General features: G+C 37.7%; 1 protein-coding gene and 1 non-coding gene across 5 annotated transcripts; both read right to left on the bottom strand.

Moving 5' to 3' along the window:
• Positions 1-588: 588 nt before the first annotated feature.
• On the bottom strand, positions 589-21675 carry LOC132176324 (autophagy protein 5). 4 transcript variants are annotated; one of them, XM_059588498.1, is made up of 8 exons: positions 21457-21675; positions 21216-21340; positions 16156-16222; positions 10537-10626; positions 7446-7533; positions 3522-3665; positions 1676-1807; positions 589-1070 (listed from the first exon to the last, which is right to left on the bottom strand). In XM_059588498.1, the coding sequence occupies exons 1-8, from the start codon at positions 21556-21558 to the stop codon at positions 751-753; spliced, it is 1068 nt and encodes a 355-aa protein (XP_059444481.1). In that variant the 5' UTR covers positions 21559-21675; the 3' UTR covers positions 589-750. The 4 variants fall into 4 exon arrangements, with proteins under 4 accessions (XP_059444481.1, XP_059444480.1, XP_059444482.1 ...); XM_059588497.1 differs by having other exon boundaries at positions 3522-3668; XM_059588499.1 differs by lacking the exon at positions 1676-1807 and having other exon boundaries at positions 3522-3668.
• Positions 10046-10151, bottom strand: LOC132176751 (U6 spliceosomal RNA). The gene has a single exon (XR_009439605.1). It is a non-coding gene; the product is annotated as a U6 spliceosomal RNA (small nuclear RNA).
• Positions 21676-21747: the final 72 nt, after the last annotated feature.

The raw sequence follows: 21747 nt of genomic DNA on the forward strand, positions 1-21747 counted from the left end.
TACCGCATCATTTAAAATAATTATAAATAAAATGATATCATATACACCATTATATGTAACAAAACAAAACCTTCATCGAAAAGTATATTCTCTCCATTTCATAAATCCTATTCCATATTCTACGTTCTTAATGTCATGAAAACGGACTCCTGTCGCAAAATATAATAGACAAATAAAAGTACGAGTGATTTTTTTTTTATTAAAAAAAAAACTAAAACTTTAGAATCTGTTTTCACAAATCACAATAGAGATGAAATATTAAATGGTCTTGCATACGGAGACCCAATATTCTCCCCCAAAACCCCTGTTCATCCACCCTACAAAGGAGTGGGGGATAGGTTGTTATAAAAAGAATGTTGTATAGGTTGTTATAAAAAGCATGTTAAAATTCCTCATGGTGTTCTCTTAATCTTACATAGATGTTGTTTTCTAAAAAAATAGAAAAAAACTTACTACACCGGTCCCTCATATTTATTTTAAAAACCAATATTCACGTAAAATCAAGAGATGAACCATAGCATTTCGCTTGTTATAAGCCCTTAGTCTCAAACCTCTTATTTTCATAATTTCTCAAATGGAGCAAAGAAAAAGAAATGAATGGTTAATAGTACATTGATAATGCAACTGAGCAATTCTATACAATATTTTTTTTTAAAAAAAAAAATCAACTGCTTTTGAGATCACCACCAACATAGGCTTTTGTAGCCAAGTGGCACCTCTCCCTATTGTAAGAGGTCGAAGGTATAAAGGTTATGTATCTGATGGTATTTTAACTTGTGGAAGTTTCAGGCACACACAAAGATGAAGAAAGTGCTCAGGGTTGACCAAGTTGTTGACCACCCAAGAGAAGGGTATTTCTAATTTGGGTTCAATGCCTTGGATGCGAACAAGCTTCACTTCAGCATCATCAGACGAGTAACAAGACTCCACGTGTTCACTCAAATTTTCTGAAGGAACTTTCTCTTCATCCTTATCTTCTTCTCTGGATGATTCCTCATTGTTTAAGGATTTGTATGGAAAATATTCTGGTAGAAGACTTTTTACAGCATCAAGTAATGTGAAGCATTTACCTGCAGTACAAGAATATAAGCAATCAGAGATTATTTATCAAGTCCAGTAGGGGCCATCTGGTTAATGACAATATTGGAATATTTTCATGAATTAAGGGATGTAATTGACACAATCGAAACTTTAAGGATGTAACTGACATTGGTCAGAAACTTTTGGGGCTGAAAACATAACTTTTTTATAAATAATAAATTTTATTAGAGAAAGCAAAATAGGTGTGCTACCCAAGAACAGGGGAGATTTACAAGAGTAATTTAAAATATAATTGAAATGAACATCTAAATTTAGCAACTCTAAAAATTCCAGCATACTTGCCAAAAAAATAACGACCATTACCAAACTGCAGTGAACAGAGGCGTAATTCAAATGAATTACCCATAAAGAGTTGCATGGCAATAAAGGTATTATCAGTTCTCTTTACAACTATTTCTCTTTCCACTGACTATAAAAAATAGGCACTCTATATTCTGTCCTCTGATGGAAAGTACTTTTTCCCTACTACAATCTAGTGTATAAGAAACAAAAAAGGCAGAATGAAAAGCAATAAATTTAGCTCACCCCATCTAAACACTCCTAATGGGGGTCTACAAATAAGGCATGGCCTTACCTTCTTCTCCATGGATCTCAACCGGTCGGTTTATGTAAGAGATTTTGTCCCAACTATCAATTTGAGGAGCATCTTCTAGATCATCAAAATCCTCATTGACACTCCAAACGTACAATCGAATGGGAACTCTACCTAACCATAGCTCCAACAGAGAGAAGTTTATTCATAACAAAGATTACAATAAAAACGTAGGAGAAATAATGCCTACATTTTCCATAATAATAATGAGTCAGTTACTATTATGAAACAGAAGGAATTAAAATAAGAAAAAATGATGGAGAAAAACCAGTTGCATAAAAGGCAAGATTTTGTGAAGTAACTACAAGTTTGAAACCACGCACTCATATCCTGAATTGGTTGTAGTACAATTTCCCCAAGTTAACAAACATAAAGGTTCATATCAACCAGACAATCGGCAGCTCATAAAAATTAGATGAACAAGAAAAAGACGAATGTAGTTTAACTTCACTTCCACTAGAGTTCAAATATCCTTGACTAGTTGATATTGAGTTGATATTTAATTTTTTTGCATTAGTACCGCCAGTTTGGTTTTATTAAACTTTTTTAACTCCATGGTACTTGGCTAATTTCCAAATTTTATATAGACATGGTCGGTAGTAATGGCCAACCAATTTTTTCAGCTTTTCTTTTTCCTTTTTTTTCCCCCCTTTTTTAATAGTAGACCAACTTGTGGCATGATGACATGGCTTTTAATACATGTGGCACAAATCCATTGGTCTTATGTGAAGAATATACCAATTGGAACTTCTACTATAAAAAAAGGACACAAAAAAATTGACAGACGAACCTATTCGTCACATGGTAATAATTAAGATCCTTAATTGTCAAAGTTAGAAAACCGATCATAGGAGGTCCAATTCTTCCATCGGGCACGTGTAGGCATGTTCCAATGTTTTTCTCGTCTCTTGTATTTTCCAGCATTGGCAATTCCTTAGTTTCTCGTTTTTGGCATTTTGCGATAGGGTTTTTGAGTTGGTTCTACGCTGAAGCCAAAGCTTTCGAGCTTTCTGTAGAGGAGGGGGATTTCAGTTGTATGAATCGTTGGATGGAGCAAGTGTGTTTCTCAAGCAGTATACTTGGCTAAGGTTAGTATGGCGTGGTTGGTGGCTACCGTGGAGGATCTGATTCAAGGGGAGAGGTTCAAGGAATTTGTGAAATCAGCAGGGGTGGCAGCAAAGCTTTCATCACACAAAGATGTTCGAACAATCATGGCCGTTTTCTGGCACTAGCGATATATGATGGAGGTGGTCAGAGAGGCTTCATTGCCATTCCGGAAGGACGAGAACGGTAGGATTGGAGAAGTTGTGCCCTCAAGTTGCAAAAGGTTTAACCTTTCATCTATAGGCGCTGGGTGCACAGCTTTGCCTAACCACAAAAGTTTCACAGTGGTAATCACTTGAACGGTTTGGGTGGCACTACTTTGGTGTTTGGGAGTAAGGTTCCAACTATGGTTGCTAGAAGGTTGTATGTGGAGGCTCTGATAGGGTCAGGGCAGACTTTTGCAATTGCCACATCGCTTAGGGGCAATTTTGGTTTTTCAAGATGAATTACTTACTAAAAAAAAATAGAAACTCAGGTGCTTATCCATCATAATGCCAAAACTCGGGGGGATATGAGACAATTTCCCAAAATAAATAAATAAATAAAGGACAACCCTGTATCCAGAGTCCCTCTCACAATACACCTGATTCGCTGCTATCCAGAGCAAAGTACCACTTAATATGATGGGGGGAAAAAAATTCTCAAGAAGCGGAATTAACGTGATGAACTATTTGTCAACAGGTTTATATTGTAACACTTGAAAATTAGTAAAGTCTCTAGTCACCTGTCTTGACTTGTCCAGTACTATCTGTGTCACCAATACTTTGCCGAGAATTCAATGAGGATGAATACAAATCAGCTGCATATTCATCTCCAACTGTTCCAAGCTTAAGCTTAGACGATACCCGTATGTAGGCTTCCAAATTACCTGCTACACAATGTGTGTTAGAGCATCCCCAGCTAAACAAGCTAATGAAATTGCTGCATTCACAACACAAACTTCAAATGAGGGTGAGACTGTAAAGATCCCATGCATAACCTTAAGGGAAGAGCAAGGAATTTTCTCAGGAAGGCCTGGATGCATGAAAGTCGATGCATTATATACTCCCGTTCCACAATAGGTACAAGGTTACAAATCACATGTATTTTGAAGAAACAAATATTCTTCCTAAAATGCACTTAGATGGTCCAAGAAAGGTGGGACCAAAATTTTATTTTCAAAAAATAAAAATAAAAACAAGTTAGTTTAAAATGCAAGTCCAAATTTAATGGTCATATGGAAAGTTAAATGGATAATTTTTATTTTTTTATTTTTTTTATTGATTTTGGTACATCTCAAAAAGAAAACCATATCAATTCCAAGAATCAATTTTTTACCATGAAACGTATTTTTTCATACTTGTTTGTAGATAATATTAGTGTCACAGTGATTATAAATAAAATTAAAAAGAAGCATGTATAGAGTTAAGGGATTTGACTTATCTGTTTCATATGGGGGGAGACACAACTCTTGTTTTTTAGAAGATTAAGCCACCATGTCTGCTTCATAGTGGCTACGGATTGTCACTAAACAATAGTCTATTAACCAAGAGGAAACATATTTAAGATGAGCAGTCCAACAATCAGTTTGTTAATCTAGAGGAATGCCAATTAGCAAAATCTAGAAGAGAACCATTTTCTTGTAAGCTATTATGACTCATTACTAATGCTGCTGTATTGTACCCAAATATTGACTTTCTAAAGGTAGATTTAACTCCATTGATCAATATACACATCATTAAATACTGGTTTGTTGGCACCACTAAACAGATCGTGTATTTAAGATGAGCAAGCCAACAATCAGTTTGTTAACATAGAGGAATGCCAATTAGCAAAATCTAGAAGAGAACCATTTTCTGATAAGCTATTATGACTCATTACTAATGCTGCAGTATTGTACTCAAATATTGACTTTCTAGAGGTAGATTTAACTCCATTGATCAATATACACATCATTAAATACTTGTTTGTTGGCACCACTAAACAGATCGGGCATGTTTTCCATGCATATACGGCAGATTTTTTTTATAAGTAAAACTATTTCACTTGTATACGCAACTCCAGTACGTATACAAGAGAAAACACAGAAAATCAAGAAAGAGAAAAGAGAGCACAAAATTTTATAAAATTGGAGATATGAAGAAAGACCTTAGCAAAGATCCACTCAAAGAAGGATTTAAGAAAACAAAGCGGTAGGATCGAACTTGTCTTCTCACAATCATCGAAACTTCAATTATTCCTTTCTCTCCAAATACAAAACAATAAACATGACAGGACTACATTCCAAACAATTTTAATATCATTACGACTGACCTTTCCTTTCCGACAAACCCAAAGATCCACCACCATCTAGGCATCTACTCCAAACATCTAAAATCAATGGTCCACAAATCTCTTGCAACATCGCAACGATGAAGAAGATGATCAAGAGTTTTCCATTCCTTTTACACATTAGCACCAATCCATCACTATAATATGACGCTTGTGGAGATTTTTCACAGTGACTACTTTTCTTGAAGATGATGTCCACCAAAGGAGCCTTAGTCCACCAAATGCTCTTCCAAGGAAAAGAGGAATCAATGTTGGGAAGGAGAACTTTGTAAAAGTTTTGGCCTCAAAGGATAATCTTTTCAAAATGATCCAATAGAACTTATCGTTACCACCCAGACCCATCCTAATGGAATACAAAACATTGAAAAAATAAATACGGAATCCACATCCCAATCATGCACTAATCTAATAAAATTTATGTCGCAATATACCACGTCATTGTGAGAAAGCATATGGTCAACTACCAGAGCATCCCTATCAAAAAAACTCCAGAAAAGTTACCTTCAAAGAGCGATCTCCACACCAAACATCATGCCAAAACCTGGTTCGAAAGTTATCACCCACCTCAATACTAATAAAACTAGAAAAGGCATCTGAAACCCTACTAATGTTTTTCTAAAAGCTCACCCCATATGGTCCATTAACTACCATATTTTTTATCCAATACCTATCTCCAAAAAGTTTCTCTCCACAACATACCTCCATAGTCACTTTCCCTGAAGAGCCTAATTGAAAGTAAGCACCCCAAAGATAAACTGGAGTACAAACCTTCTGCCAATTAAAAAAAAAAAATGGAATTTTGACTCAAAAATCCCTCTACAATTTTCCTAACTGATTAGCAACATGAACAAGGATAGGGAAGAGAAAGAAAATAGGTAGGAAGGTTGGAAAGTGTTCTCTTAATCAACGTTAAAAGATCACCCTTAGATTAGTAGAGCCTATTCCACCCAGTTAATCAGCTTTCCATTTTCTGAATAATTGTATCCCAAATAAATTTGGCCTGAACGGAGAACCCAAAGGTCCAAATATTTCATGGGCAAAGAAGAAACCTTACAACCAATAATATGAGCCAGACCATCCACATTTCACTCATTACCAACAGGAAACAATTCAGTGACCAAATTAATCTTTAACCCTGAAGCAAATTCAAAAATAAAGGAGAACACATCTTAGATAGCGAAAATGATTTGGTGCAATCCCACAAAAAAAAAAAAAAGAGTTACCATCAGTGAAAAGGAGATGAGAGACAAATAATAGATCATCATTCCTAGCACCCACCGAAATGCCTAAGATAAAACTCCCATTCACAAAGGTTGACATCATTTGAATAACAATCACAAATAAATGAGGAAACAAAGGGTCATTCTTTCTTGGACCTGAGAGCTATTGAAAAAACCACTCGGAGTACCATTGATCAGAATAGAGAACCGGACTATGGATAAGAGTGAGCAATCCAATTTTATCATTTCCCCCCAAAGCCACATCTCCTTAACACGTATAACAAAAAATTCCAACTCATGTGATCATGAACTTTCTCTAAATCCAATTTACATAACAAGCCCTACTTGCTAGATTTGAGACTATCTAGACATTCTTATTTTTGGTAAGCAATAAAAGAAAAAAAAAATCAATAATATCAAGAAAATTAGAAATGTTAAATTAGTCAAAGGCCGATGTCCAGTGGTAAAGTGTATTGAAGAAAAAAGTTATTAATTCCACCACCGTTCTCTCGAAGTGTTTTGGGTTTTGAAAAAGGTAAAAGTTGAGAATTGATTTTGTGGCAGCCACATTTGAAAAAGTTGAAAATTGGTTTGGTAAAATTTTGGAAGTGTTTTATAAACATTAGAGTGTTAAATCCTTTTACACAAATTTGCCATTTAACGCGAAATCAAACAGATCCCTCGGTTTTAAAAAGTATAGCAGATGGTACCTATGGAAAGGGCTGTCATATTTTTATACGACTCGCAAACACGACACGAAATTAGATGGTTAGGGTTTGGCATAAACGAGTTCGGGTTATAAACGAGTCGATTGGCTTGACCCGTTTAATAAACAAGTCAATCACGGGTTTCACCCGTTTATGAAATTATATATATTTTATATAATAAATATAAGTTGAAACAAGTCAAATGGGTTGTGTTTGGGTCAAAACGGGTCAAAAGAGTTGTCTTGAATTGGGTCGATCAGGTTAAATAAGTCACTTTTTTGGTCAAAACGGGTTGGCGAATCATCATAATTTATTACTGACATTTGTACATCAATTCAAAGCACCAAAATATGGGAAAAGGCAATAAAAAAATGTATCAATTCCTAGTTAGTTAGCAATTAGCAGACATACCGTTTATAACAGAGCGCCAGAGCTCCACCTGATCAGGTTGAGACATGTTCATGACACTTTTGCAGTTTCCATTGATTATATATGCTGCCTGTTGTAGGAACAAAATACCATTAAAGACAATTTTTTTTTTTTTTTTTTGGTACATGGCAATCAAGGTCATGAAAATGAACATTTCCTATACGTCATCAAAATAACTTCCCTGTGGTTAAAGATAATCAAAAATTACCTCTATCTCTGGGAAAAAAATTACTAAACCTCTACTGTTTGGAGTAAAATGACATCCTTAATAATCTGTTCTTGATGGATTCTCCTACATCACGTGCACGTATCACTTGAAAGGACAGAAAAACAACTCTATTCTTGGATATATCCAAAAGAGAAGGAGATTATCCGTAATTAACCCCAACCACAGGAAGGTAATTTAGAATTTGTCCTTTTTCTACAATTCATTTCATTGAAATATTAGCAGAAGTTGCCAAAAAAAAAACAATAACACTAAAAGAGCTGAAAAGAATCATGGCAAGAAGTGAACAACCAAATTCCACTCAGAAAAATTTAAGCACTTCACTTTCTAGGATACAGATTTTATTGTCAGATATTCTAAACATATTTTCTCCTTGGTAGTTTTATAGGTTGTCAATAACCTATTTGCTCTTTCTGTTCCTTTCTAATTATGATGATGCATGTAACCTAGATTATTTTTAGGAATACTAGAAGACGCAATAGAACTGTGAAGACTTTGAGTTCACAAATCTTGTAAAAGGAGTCTCGCTTTTTTTGTGGGTAAGATAAGTTCATTAATAATCAAAGATTACAAAAGATAGAAATAAACATGATAGCACAAAATACAAGTTCTAGGGAGCCCATCGGGGCGTATGGGGTGGGTTTATGGAAGAATATTAGAATTAGTTGGGGAAATTTTTGTAGTTTTACTAGATTTAAGGTGGGAGATAGCTCCAAGGTTAGTTTCTAGCATGATCTTTAGTGTGGGGATACTGCCCTTAAGGAAACTTTCCCGGTTTTATTTGGTATTGCTTGCATAAAGGATGCTTCTGTTGAGACTCGTGGAATTTCAGGAGGTGCGATTCAGTGGAACATGAGCTTTACTAGAGAGGCTCATGATTGGGAGGTGGAAGCCTTGCCTCGTTTTTCAAAGTGTTGTATTTAGTGAGAGTGAGACGAGAATGAGAGAACAAGTTGTGGTGGGTCCCTTCCAAAACCCCGTTTGGTGTTAAATCCTTCTACAGTATATGTTTCCCCTGAAAAAGTGTTTGGCGTACTACGGTTCTATTGAGAGTGGCCTTTTTTGGTTGGTTGGCAACCATAGGAAAGATCCTTATCATGGATAATCTCCGAAAGCAACATGTCATTGTGGTTAATTGGTATTGTTTATGTAAAAAGAATGGGGAGTTTATGAACCATCCTATGCTTCATTGTGAGGTTGCTCGACCCTAAATTACCACTAGCCCCGACCTATGACTTCTCCCTCCACTTAAGGAAGGGTTTAAATGTGGGCCGTGGCAACCGAAAAGCCTAGGCTACCCTTGGGCCCTTGCCTAAGAATCCCAATTCTTTTTTAAGGCTTAGCCTCATAGACTTGGATTTAAAGGCTACAAAAACAGCCTACGATGATGGACCCGAATCCAACCCCAACTTACAATTCTCCACCGGGCTTACTTTACGCTTTGACCCAAATGGGCCCAAACCTTCGTCCAAACGATTAAGAGCCCAATCAATTTCTTCTCTCCAATGAACCAATTGGGCTTTCAAAACAAGACAAAAACAAATGTCAACTTTGAGACCCCCTGAGCCTCTCGCCCTTGCTACTGTGACACTACCTATACGACAATCACCTCTAGCAGGAAACTTGGGACTGTCCTTCCTTGTACCACCCCGATTGCTAAAGTGTCGAGCCAGTGCCCGAGCATGGTTGTGATTGTCCTTACTCGACCCAATCAACACCTCTTTGTACAAACTCTTACACATCTATATCCCCAGTATGGCCTTCTTGGGCTCCGGTAGCCACACCACCATGTTTGACGAAGCATGCCCAAGAGAAATCATGGTAGCTACTCCTTTCCCATCGGTGATAGCTAGTTGGGTAGAGGTAACACCTATTTGGTCACCGCCGAAGGACACCTAGAAAAAGGTTACAGTCTTCCATAGCTCAAGAACACATCATTTCCATCCCTGCCCTTCTTGCCCCTCCGGTAGAACAATGAAGCCACAATGTACTCTGCAAACATCAAGTAATGCCCATGCTGATTCGAACATCTCTACACTATGTAAATGGTGCTGCCAACCCTCTAAGACTTCACAAACTCATGTTGCCCTCCTTCGCAAAATAGAGCTTCAACAGCCTCCAACAACCAACCACACTTGCCTTCCCCAAATGCACAACACGAGAAACACCCCTACTCCTTTCTATGAACTTGAACACTAAAGCCCCCTCCTCTGCTACAAGCACAAACGTTTTGGCTTCAAATGTAAAATGTTCTCGAATACCCCATCACACAAACTTCAAAGCTGAGAGAGTTAGGGCCTACGGAGGGCCCAATTTCTCACTGAACTAGTGTATAGAGAGAGAGAGAGAGAGAGAGGAAAATTTGGACCATTTATCGATTTATGTGTGTCATCCTTGCGCAGGGGTCATGCTAATATTCTCTGTATCGTTCCAATTTTATCAAATGTCCCAAAAGAATAGTCAAGTTGCAATTGGAGCTCCCTAAAGTTAATTATAAAGCTCAGTCTCATCTAGTAAGGACTTAAAACCCATGAGCTCCTTTATAATCCACCAACTCTATGTGGGCAATTCATCTTCCCAATATGAGACTAACTTTCTTAGGTCACACTTTGTCATATCTAACAAACTGAAATATAAAAGTATTAAGGATCATTCAGTTCACATGTAATCCTTTCAACAATTTACATGCAAATATGGATCATGTCATCGGCCTCTAAAATAGATATCCTATTCATTTTCTTCGAATATATATTGCAACTTTCCATGAAGAGACACCAGGACATCACATCAAAATTAGAACAATCCAAAAAACTCTACCAAACATAGAAACAACAATCATACACTGACCTCCTTCAATGAATTAATAAAGCTCCATTTTACACTATCTTCACCTTCACAGGGAATCAATATATTTCCGGGATATCCTCTAAAATGTACCTGCAGAAAGGAGATCCAAAAAGTAGGAGTTTATCACGAAAAATGTTGCATAATGAAATAAAAAATGTAAAAGAAAAGAAAAGAAAGGGCACAAAATTTATTTCATCATCCTAATCAAATACACTGACTTGTATAACAAAGAACAATTTGTAGATGTCCCATGCTATTATCATACCGAAGTTGTTTTCATAAAGCAATCTATATGGTCCCATTTTGTCTACTTTGATAAATAACGGATAATGCTCCAAAATTTACTGCTGCTAACACAAAAAGTTGGCATGGTTTTTCCTCAAAATCCTAAATTAATTTCTCAATAAAAGTTTGTTCTTAAGGGTTAAAAAGGTATTAAACAGGAAGCAGATGAGTGCTAGTACCGACAAATTTCTGGATGGGATCAATCCCACACTTAGCAGCAATCTCTCCATAGAAAGAATGGCTAGAGATTCTGATGCAGCGTAGGATTGTGATGAACAAGAAAACAGCAAGTTGAAAGGGTAAATATTTCTAAGATTGTGAGACTATCACAAGAATCAAAGAAATCTTCTTAAACAATAGAGACTATCGATGCTTTAAGGAAAACAATGAAGAAACTCAAACTCTGAGTAATCTTTATTGATAAACAAAACAAACAATGAGAACTGAATTGCTAAAGGCTAAAAGCATCTATTTATAGCCCAACACTCATAATTCTAAAATAACAATGAAATAAAATTAATTTAGAAGTCTACGAAAGACAACTAAACCAAATAAAAGATTAACAAAGAAACCTAATTCAAATAAAGGCCGAAAGATAAGATAGAATAAACGACTAACAAAGAAACCTAATAAAAGACTAAAAGATAAAATAAAATAAGCCGTTCTAAACTATATCTGCATCATTCTCCCCATGTTGGAGAGAATTCGTCCTCGAATTTGGCCGGTTCTTTCCACGGTCCTTCGGATGCCCAGTCAACTCATTCCACTTGCCGTTCCTCAAGGTCAAGACAAGGTAACATTCCATAATAAGCGTAACGCTTCTCATCATCGAAGTACCTCGATGTTTGTCGTGAAATCCCCACACACCCCTTTGCTGTGTAGACTTGTCATGCTTCTCTCGTTCTTTGCTCTTCCCACAAGCCATGAGAATCCCCAAAGAACTCATAAAGACCCTTTCAATCTTTGATAGAAAAGTCTTCTCCACCATATAGATCTCATCACAATTTTGGTTTGAATAATTTGATAAAATAGCATCTATCGCAATGAAATCAACATAGTCAATTTGCTCAACACTAAAATCGAAGACTTTATCTTCGGGGCTCTTATCAGGCACATGATATGTAAAATTGTCGTCAAAAAGGGCAAAACTATCCGAAAGATTTACCTCTTCCAAGGGTTCCTCTTCTTCATGAAAAATTGCAAAACTCTCCGAAAGACTTATCTCTTCCAAGGGTTCCTCTTCTTCATGAAAAATTACGATACTCTCTGAAAGGTTTACCTCTTCCACTTGTTTCCCCAATTCTTCAAGCTTTTTAGGACTCTTGATGTTGTGCGGATGATTAGTAACATTAGTTCCCCGTACCAAATCAAGTTGAGGTTGAATGTCTCGCAATGATGGCATCACTTTCAGTAATTCTACTTGGACTATGTCGACACATCTCCCCAACAGCTCCTTTATCAACCTCGGTACCTCTCCCTTGATGCCACTTTTCTTGTCCATCAACTCCTGCTTGGCTACGAAGGATTGATCATCCCCTTGTGAAGGTTTTGGCTCCGCCCATGGGCTATGTAGCAACGTCAATTTGGTTTTACCAAACATGAAGCTGTACGTATTCTTTGTTTCATCATGGATAGCAGCTCTATCATATTTCCATGGCTTTCTCAACAATAGGTGACACGTATCCATGTCGATCACATCACACCACACATGATCCACATATTTAGCACCAATAGAAAAATACACTAGACAACGCTTAGAAACCGTTACCTCGTTTCCTTTCGTAAGCCATTCCAACCGATAGGGAGTAGGATGTCTCTTAGTCTCAAGCCCTAGCTTCCGAACCGCTTCCTCCGAGACTACATTCATACCACTCCTTGGATCGATGACAACCTTGGCCACCTTGTCTCCCATGGTGCATGTAGTCTGAAATTGTCGGTATGTACCTCCAGTGTATCAAGACACCGATTGATGCTTGACCTCTGCCATCTCCCAAGACACCTTTTTTTGTAGGAATTTTTTCTTTTTTTCTTTTTGGGTGTCGAGCTTGACGCCTGCATCCCGTGATATAGCATGGGCTTGTGTCATTGGAAATTCCTTCCGCACTCCGCGCCCCGGATAAGGATTGACAGGTTCACCCTCGACGATAAATTTGTCTTCCACCCCCGCGTATCTCGGTTTTGGTTGATGACGACAAACGCCCAGACCATCCATGTCGGCCAAGTGATCGGTAGGGACCCCGTGTTGGGTGCGCGCACGCCCCTCCTTCCGCACGGTTAGACTACCAAACCTCTCCTCCATGTGGCGCAATCGAATCGCCGGTGGCTTCTTATGTGCTACCTCCGTGCACACGTGCACCTTGTTCATATCTGCCAGACGATCGCTCCTCCCCGTTCATGGAAAGAAAACCTGGCTCTGATACCAACTGATGCAGCGTAGGATTGTGGTGAACAAGAAAACAGGAAGTTGAAGGGGTAAATATTTCTATGATTGTGAGACTATCACAAGAATCAAAGAAATCTTCTTAAACAATAGAGACTATCTATGCTTTAAGGAAAACAATGAAGAAACTCAAACTCTAAGTAATCTTTATTGATAAACAAAACAAACAATGAGAACTGAATTGCTAAAGGCTATAAGCATCTATTTATAGCCCAAGACTCATAATTCTAAAATAACAATGAAATAAAATTAATTTAGAAGTCTACGAAAGACAACTAAACCAAATAAAAGACTAACAAATAAACCTAATTCAAATAAAGGCTGAAAGATAAGATAGAATAAACGACTAATAAAGAAACCTAATAAAAGACTAAAAGATAAGATAAGATAAGCCGTTCTAAACTATATCTGCATCAGATTCATAGGGTAAGGTCAATACATGCATATTGATTCAAGTCCAAGTGTTGTTCTCATATGATGACAATATCATTGCATTGTACTTTCATACCGCATAATATAGAACTACTTGTTGTCCACAGTAAAAGAAACTTTGGTTCCATATCATATAGAAAAGCAGTATCTAAAATTTCATAATGAGTCCCATTACCAAATTTATATGACCCCACATTTGTTTCTGGGAGTTTTGAACCAACATTCATTTCATAAGCTACTTTTGAACTTCTAACCTAAGTGCGATTTCGAGTCCTTGCCAATAGGTTAAGAAGGGTAGTAGAGAAGATTTTTTGGAAGACCCAGAATGCCTTTGTTAAAGGTAGGCAAATCCTTGATTGAATGCCTATAGCAAATAAGTGTCACGATAGTAGAATCATATCTGGTGAACTAGGGATGCTTTGCAAGCTGGATATTGAGAGACCTATGATCATGTCAACTGGGAGTTCTTACTACATTGGTTGTGAGAACTCCCATCTTGTGGGGTCGATCCTAATCACCTTCGCTATCTGAGTGCCTTATTCTTATGTTTTGAAGTTATCTTTGGTTTGAAGGTTAACCAGGCTAAGTGAATTGGTTCTTATTGGTAATGTAGATTGGCTGGCTAGCATTTTGGGTTGTGGGGTTTCCTCTTTGCCTTTGAAGTATCTTGGTTTTCTGCTGGGGGCCTCTTACAAGGCCAAGTCTATTTGGTATGGTGTAGTAGAAAAGATTAGGCGTCAGTTGGCTAGTTGAAAAATTATGTATTTGTATAAGGGCGGTAGGGTTACCCTTATAAAGAGCACCCCTGTCAATTTACCTACGTACTTTATGTCTCTTTTCCTCCATCCTTCTGTTGTGACAAATTGCATACTCCATCGAGATTTTTTATGGGCTGGGATAGATGACAAGTTCAAATATATCTGGTTAGTTGGTCCAAGGTTTGCTCTCAAATTTCTGAGTGAGGCTTGGGGGTTTGTAACTTGAGATTCAATCGTGCTCTTTTAGGGAAATGGTTGTGGCACTGCGTGCATGAAAGAGGCGTGGTGAAGAGTTTTGGATTCTAAATTTCGCAGTTCTTGAGATGGGTGGTGTTCTTTTGATCCCCCTGAGTCATAAGGGGTGGGTCTATAGAAGAAAAATAGAAAGGTGTGAAGCATGTTTTCTAGTCATACCAGATTTGTACTCGGAGATGGCTCCAAAATCAGATTCTGGGATGATGTGTGGTGTGCGGAGATGGCCCTTAAGAAAGCATTTCCAGAGTTGTGTAGCATTGCTTGTGTAAAGGATGCTTTTCTTGCAGTTCATTTGGATCTTTCTAATGATCCCCTTCAATGGAATGTAAGCTTTATTAGAATGGCTCACGATTGAAAGGTAGATGTCTTGGCTTCTTTCTTTAATTTGTTATATTCCTATAGAGTGAGATGGGAAGGGAAAGACAAGCTTTGGTGGTCCCCTTCAAACAAAGGAATGTTCAATGTTAGCTCCTTTTACAGGGTCATTGCTTCTAATAATGACATTCATTTCCTTTGGAAGAGTATTTGGCAGACCAAAGGTGCCTTGAAAGTGGCGTTTTTTGTTTCAGCAGCCTTAAGAAAGATCCTTACCATAGATAATCTTAGAAAGCGATATGTCATTGTGGTTGATTGGTATTGCATGTGCAATGAACGAAGAGTCTTTGGACCATCTTCTTCTCCATTGTGAGGTGACTTGTTCCTTATGGAATGCTTTCTTCAGTCGCTTTGGGTTATCCTGAGTTATACCTAGCCGGGTGGTTGATTTTTTTGCTTGCTAGTGAATAGGTGGTAGCTCTCAAAGTGTTGTAGTATGGAAGACTGCCCTCTTCTCTTTTGCGGTGCCTTTGGCAAGAAAGAAACAATCAAGATTTTGAAGACCAAGAGAGGATGTTGAAGAATCTTAAGTCCTTTTTTTTATACTCTTTATACTTGGACAGCTGCATTTTTAGCTCCTCTAGTGATTAGTTCTAATGATTTCTTATTATTTTCTCTCCTTCTAGATAGGCGTTTCTCTTGTATACTTCTTGTGTACTGCGTTGCGCTTTCTACTTTTAATGATATTTCGATTGCTTATTAAACAAAAAAAAAAAAAAAAAAAAAAAAAAACAGTGATTTGAGTCAATTTGAAATGCCATAGAAAGGAATCACAAAGGTGACCAGTACATCAAAGTAGCATGCATAGCATCATATATCAACTGTTAAGGACAATTTTAGACCCTATATCTTTCTATTTTTTATTTCCCTTTTCCCCCTAAGTTAAGGCCTAGGTTTCATGAATCTCATATCTCAATAGCAATTCATACACCATATCAGCCAAACCCAGGCAAACATTATGAAGCAGCTCCTGGACAGACAAGATCAGACTTTTTCCTCCTAATTTTCAAAACAAGGACTCCAAAGTGACAATTTCATCTATTAAATTATGAAAATCAAAGAAAAATAATTTACTGTCAAATTCCAAGGTCTTTCAGGTTCCGCGCATAGAAGATCAAAAAGAATTCCAGTTGGTATGTACCTACAAAAAGGTTGTAAATTCAATCAATAAAATTAAAAACCTGCAATACAACGAAACAATACTAACTGAATAGGATCTAATAAGTAGGCTAGCAAGAGATGCTATTATCAGCTATCACATATTTTCTACGTCAGTCCATTCATAATTAATTTCTTAACATACAAAATATCAAGGGGCCCACGACGCTATATAAATGAGTGTGTGTGTGTTTGTGTATAATCATATGCTGATATATGGAGTAAAAATGAATATCTACCATATGCTAGAAGAGAATATTCCTATGTTTCATTTGTTAATTACGTTATACTAGTATATTGTCTCTGTAAGTTTTCAGACTCGCAAGAAATATATAAAGACAAACACCACTTTGTTTTACACAATGGAAATACAGAGAGGCATAGCCCTGCAAGAAGGCAATCAATGGCAGCAGGAAAAGCACCTGTGGAATCACCTAGCAAAGAGGTTAAAAAAACGTAGCTTATTTGGGTATATTTTATGAAAAGATGAAAGAAAATTTTTTTGATCTATATATAAGCAAGGTACTAGTCGCTATGTCATCTGCCAGGCCCATAACTTTCTGATTGTACATTTCACAAACTACTGGAAAAGAAAAATGCATCTCCAGCTGATTCAAAAGTCTATTACAAATTGAAACAAAATAATGAACTATATTACCAAAGAAGCATGAACAGGGACCAAAAAACTTCTAGAATTCCTAGGGTATTATACCAAATAGATTTTCTCAAATCTGAACTACTGCTCTCAAATTAAATGGTTCAGATTTTGCTATATCAGCATATTCATCACTTTCAAAATATGAAAAAATATAGTAACTATTGAGTGATAAATGTTGAGGAGTTAACAGTAATAAATGTTGATATGGCAAAATCTCAACTATTTAATTTGAAAGCAATTGTTAGGATTTGAAAAAATCTATTCGATAGAATATCCTAGGAATTCTAGAGGATCTTGATCCTCATGAACAATACTCTGTTAATAGTTACTGCTATATGTGTAAAAGGGGACGGAGATACAATAGATCATACACTTTTTTTTTTTTTTGATAAGTAATAATGCATTAAAGGGCGTAGAGAGGCGCAACCCAAGTACACAGGAAGTATACAAGAGAGTGGCTAAGTAGAGGAGAAAGAAGAAGAGAACATAAAAAGAAAATCAGGGAAATTGATCTCTAGGGGTGCAAGCCAGCCTGCTGTCCACATAGAGAGCGTGTACAAAAAGAAATGAACAAGGTCCTCAAGGTTTCTCGACAAATCCTCAAAGCAACTAGCATTCCTTTCCTTCCATAAGCACCATATAAGACACAGGGAAGCCATCTTCCACATCACCGCACTTTGGGATTTACCACCCGACCACCAACTAGCTAACATCTCCTTGACGCTTCTAGGCCTAACCCAACACATGTTGAAATGAGAGAAGATGACATCTCACAAAAAGCGCGCAACCCCACAGTGAAGAAAGAGATGATCCACAAACTCCCCTTCCGATTCACACATGTAACAACGATTAATCACAACAATACCTCTCTTTCAAACATTATCCAAGGTAAGAGATTTCCCATGGGCAGTTGACCAAGCAAAAAACGCCACTCTTGAAGGGACCTTGGTGCGCCAAATATTTTTCCAAGAGAAATGGTTGGGCTCTTTAAGGACAAGCATCCTATAAAAGGAGCGAACCTCAAACTTCCCTTTGCTAGATGGGATCCACCACATCCGATCCTCCCCTTCCTCACGCAACAAGAGCGAATACAAGAGCTAGAGAAGGGAGGCTAAGGCCGTCTCCTCCCAATCATGAATTCTTCGAATAAAAGTAACAATCCAATGAACCATACCATTTATACACTCCCTGATATTCGCAATGAAGGCAGCCTTGTTGCTAGCGATATTGAAAAGCATCCTTGAGGGGCATCTCACCGCACCAAAAATCCTCCCAAAATTTAACTTTCAGCCCAAAGCCAGCATCGAATCTGAAGTGTCAGTGAAACGAACTCCAACCCCTACAAATGTGTTTCTATAACCCCACCCCATGCGAACCGCGAGGAACTATAGAGCGCCAACCACCCCAAAACACCCCATACTTTGCCACTAAAATCCTTCTCCACCAAGCCTCTTCCTCATTGGCAAATCTCCACAACCATTTCCCCAAAAGAGCTTGATTAAAAAACTGCAAACTCCGAATCCCTAAACCGCCCTCCGATATCGGACTACAAACCTCGTGCCAGCTAACCAAGTGGATCTTAGGCTCGTCGTTGAGCCCCCCCCATAAAAAATCTCGTTGAATCATGTGATTCGCCATAGAGGCAGGGATAGGAAAGAGAGACAAAAAGTAAGTAGGAAGGTTGGATAATGTGCTCTTGATGAGGGTGAGCCTAGCCCCCTTGGACAAATACGAACGTTTCCAAGGGGCCAACCGTCTAGCAATCTTCTCCATCATGTCTTCCCAAATGGCCAAAAGCTTGAAAGAAGCCCCTAGAGGAAGACCCAGATACTTCAAAGGCAAAGAACTGGTGCCACAACCGAGAATGCCAGCCAACTCACCCGCCTCACCCGTACCTCCGACAGGGACCAAAACAGATTTTGCCCAATTTACTTTTAACCTAGAAACAGCCTCAAAACGAATAAGAAGGGCTTTAATAAATCTAATTTGGTCAGGAGCAGCCCCACAAAAAACCAGCGAATCATCAGCGAAAAGAAGGTGAGAAACAACAACCCGATCAGACTCTTCGGCACCCACATAAAAACCATTGATGAAACCCCTGTTGATAGAAACATTAATCATCCTGCTAAACGCCTCCATAACTAAGATGAACAAAAAGGGTGGAGAGGGGATCGCCTTGTCTCACCCAACGCGAACTCTCAAAGAAACCGGATGGAGAACCATTGATCAAAACCGAGAACCGCACAAGCGAGATACAATGCTCAATCCATAAGCACCATTTCTCACCAAAGCCGCATCTTCTTAACAAGTAGAGTAAAAACTTCCAGTTCATATGGTCATAAGCCTTTTCCATATCCAACTTACACAAGAGGCCGGGGTCCTCGAATCTGATTCGGCTGTCAAGGCATTCATTGGCAATAAGAACCGAATCCAAAATATGTCTACCTTTGACGAAGCATTCTACGAAAAAGTTTGTGCAATAGATCATTCACTTTTATGTTGTTTGTTGCTCCTGGTCTCTGCACTTTGGTTTTCTTGCTCCTCAAAAGTTTATTGGGTTATGCCAGCTTCAGTGATTTATTTGTTGGCTTATTGGGGTAGATATTCTGATGCTGCAAGGACCATAATCTCTCGTGGAATATACAGTTTGAGACAATAACAAAGCATTTGAGGCCAAGAAAAAGTCTGTAGCTCAAAGGAGATATTGAATTGGCTTCTCTAAAGACATTGCTTTCTGGTTTTTCTATGCATCCTTCATTTGTTGCTATGAATACATTGTTAGATTTCTCTAAAATTAACTGTTCTTGTTGTTTACTTATCAAAAAAAATATCTATATATATTTTTTTTATAAGTAAATGAGATATCATTAAAAGCGTAAAGCACCTCCAGGTACACAAAAAATATATAAGAGAAACACGTAGCCAGTAAGAAGAAAAAAAACAAGAAAATTATGATAACTAATCACCAAAAAAAAAAAAAAAAAAAGAGCAATTATCCATAGAAGAGTGTTGAAAAATAAAGACATAATCTCCTCCAAAGTCCTCTTATAGTTCTCAAAACTTATATCATTTCTTTCCTTCCATAGATACCACAAAAAGCATGAAGACACTATATTTCACACGCCAGCACTCCGAGTGTTGCCGTTAGTCCACCAATAAGCATACAAGTCGACTTCTCATCTAGGCATAAACCAAGACAGCCTAAATCGACGGAAGAAAACATTTCAAATGGCACAAGCAACCTCACAATGAAAAAGAAGATGGTTCACAGATTCCCCATTTTTTTTTCACATACAACACCTATCAACAAAACTGACGCATTGTTTCCAAAGATTGTCCATGATAACGATCTTTACTAGGGCCGCCGACCAAATGAAAAAAGCCACCCTTAAGGAACCTTGGTCCACCAAACACTCTTCTAAGGGATACGAAAAGCATCATTGCAACCAATTTTTTTTTTGATAAGTAGCATCATTGCAACCAATGACATTGTAAAAGGATTTAACACCAAATAACTATATTTTGGATGGGACCCACCACAACTCATCCTCCCATTTCTCGTCTCATTTTCACCCCCCAAAGAACAAGGCAAAGGCATAACCTCATAATCATGATCCACTTTAGCAAATCTTGCGTTCCACAAAATCATCCTTTGCACAAGCAATATCAAATAAAACAGAAAAGGCTTTCTTAAAGGCCATATCCCCACACCGAAGATCATGTCAGAATCTAACCTTGGTGCCATCTTTCACCTCAATTATGGCATGACTACAAAACTTCCCCTAACCCCTCCTAATATTCTTCCATAAACCTATCCTACATGCCCCAACAAGCTCACTAGAATACCACCCTCCCTATGAACTACTATATTTAAAGTCCACCACCACTCTCCACTAAGCCTCTCTCTCTCTCTCTCTCAAGCCCATAGTGTCATATCCATTTACCTAAGGGAGCATGATTAAACCTCCTTTGACTAATTAGTTACTCTTTTAGCAATCCTTACAATCAACCGGATACTGAATCCTAAACAACTAGAAAATCGATGAAAGGATGAATGATGAGAGCCAAAAGCAGGATTTCAATTATTGATGCTATATATTGAGCTTAAAATTGATATTAAAAATAAAAATAAAAAATTTTAAAAAATAAAAATAAAAAATCACCCAAAATACATTGAAAAAGAAGTATTCTTGTTATGAGAAAGCAAACGATATGGCTTAAACCAATTACATACAGGTTTCAAGAAAATGCTTAACTCGGATAATCAGCCATGAGACAAACAAATATCAGAAAAACAAGAAAGGCTAAACTCAGATACCATTTGAGGGGCAAGCCTTTGTAGTCGAACCAAACGGTATCGATCCCAGGAGGAAGCGTGCTACTAAAATGAGGCTTTATATGAGGAACCAACAATGGCAGGTACCCTATTCGAGGGGCTAAGATCTGAAAACGAAAACCATAATAATAATCAATAATAACAACAACAACAACAACAATAGGTTTCGCTTTTCAAACCAAAAAACAAAAATTACATAAAAAAATAAAAATAAAACAAGTACCAGGGCAGGGAGAGGAGGAGGGAGAGTGGTGACTTCGGATTCATGGAGATGAATCTGAAGCGGAATCGCCCCTTCCCATACGTACTTTCGTGCTTCCATCATATCTCACTTTCTCATCAGCCCCGACACCACTGGGTTTAGCGGACAATGGCCCCGGAGACTCCTTCCGCTCACGCTTCTCTTGGTATGTAGGCCCGGCCTAGTAGATCGCTGAATTTGACGCGGGCACCAATTCTGCTATTTACCTTATTTTAAAAAATGTTAAAAATAGCTCATTTTAAAATAATCTCA

This window comes from Corylus avellana, chromosome ca3 (genome assembly GCF_901000735.1).
Source record: "Corylus avellana chromosome ca3, CavTom2PMs-1.0".
Lineage (NCBI taxonomy): Eukaryota > Viridiplantae > Streptophyta > Magnoliopsida > Fagales > Betulaceae > Corylus > Corylus avellana.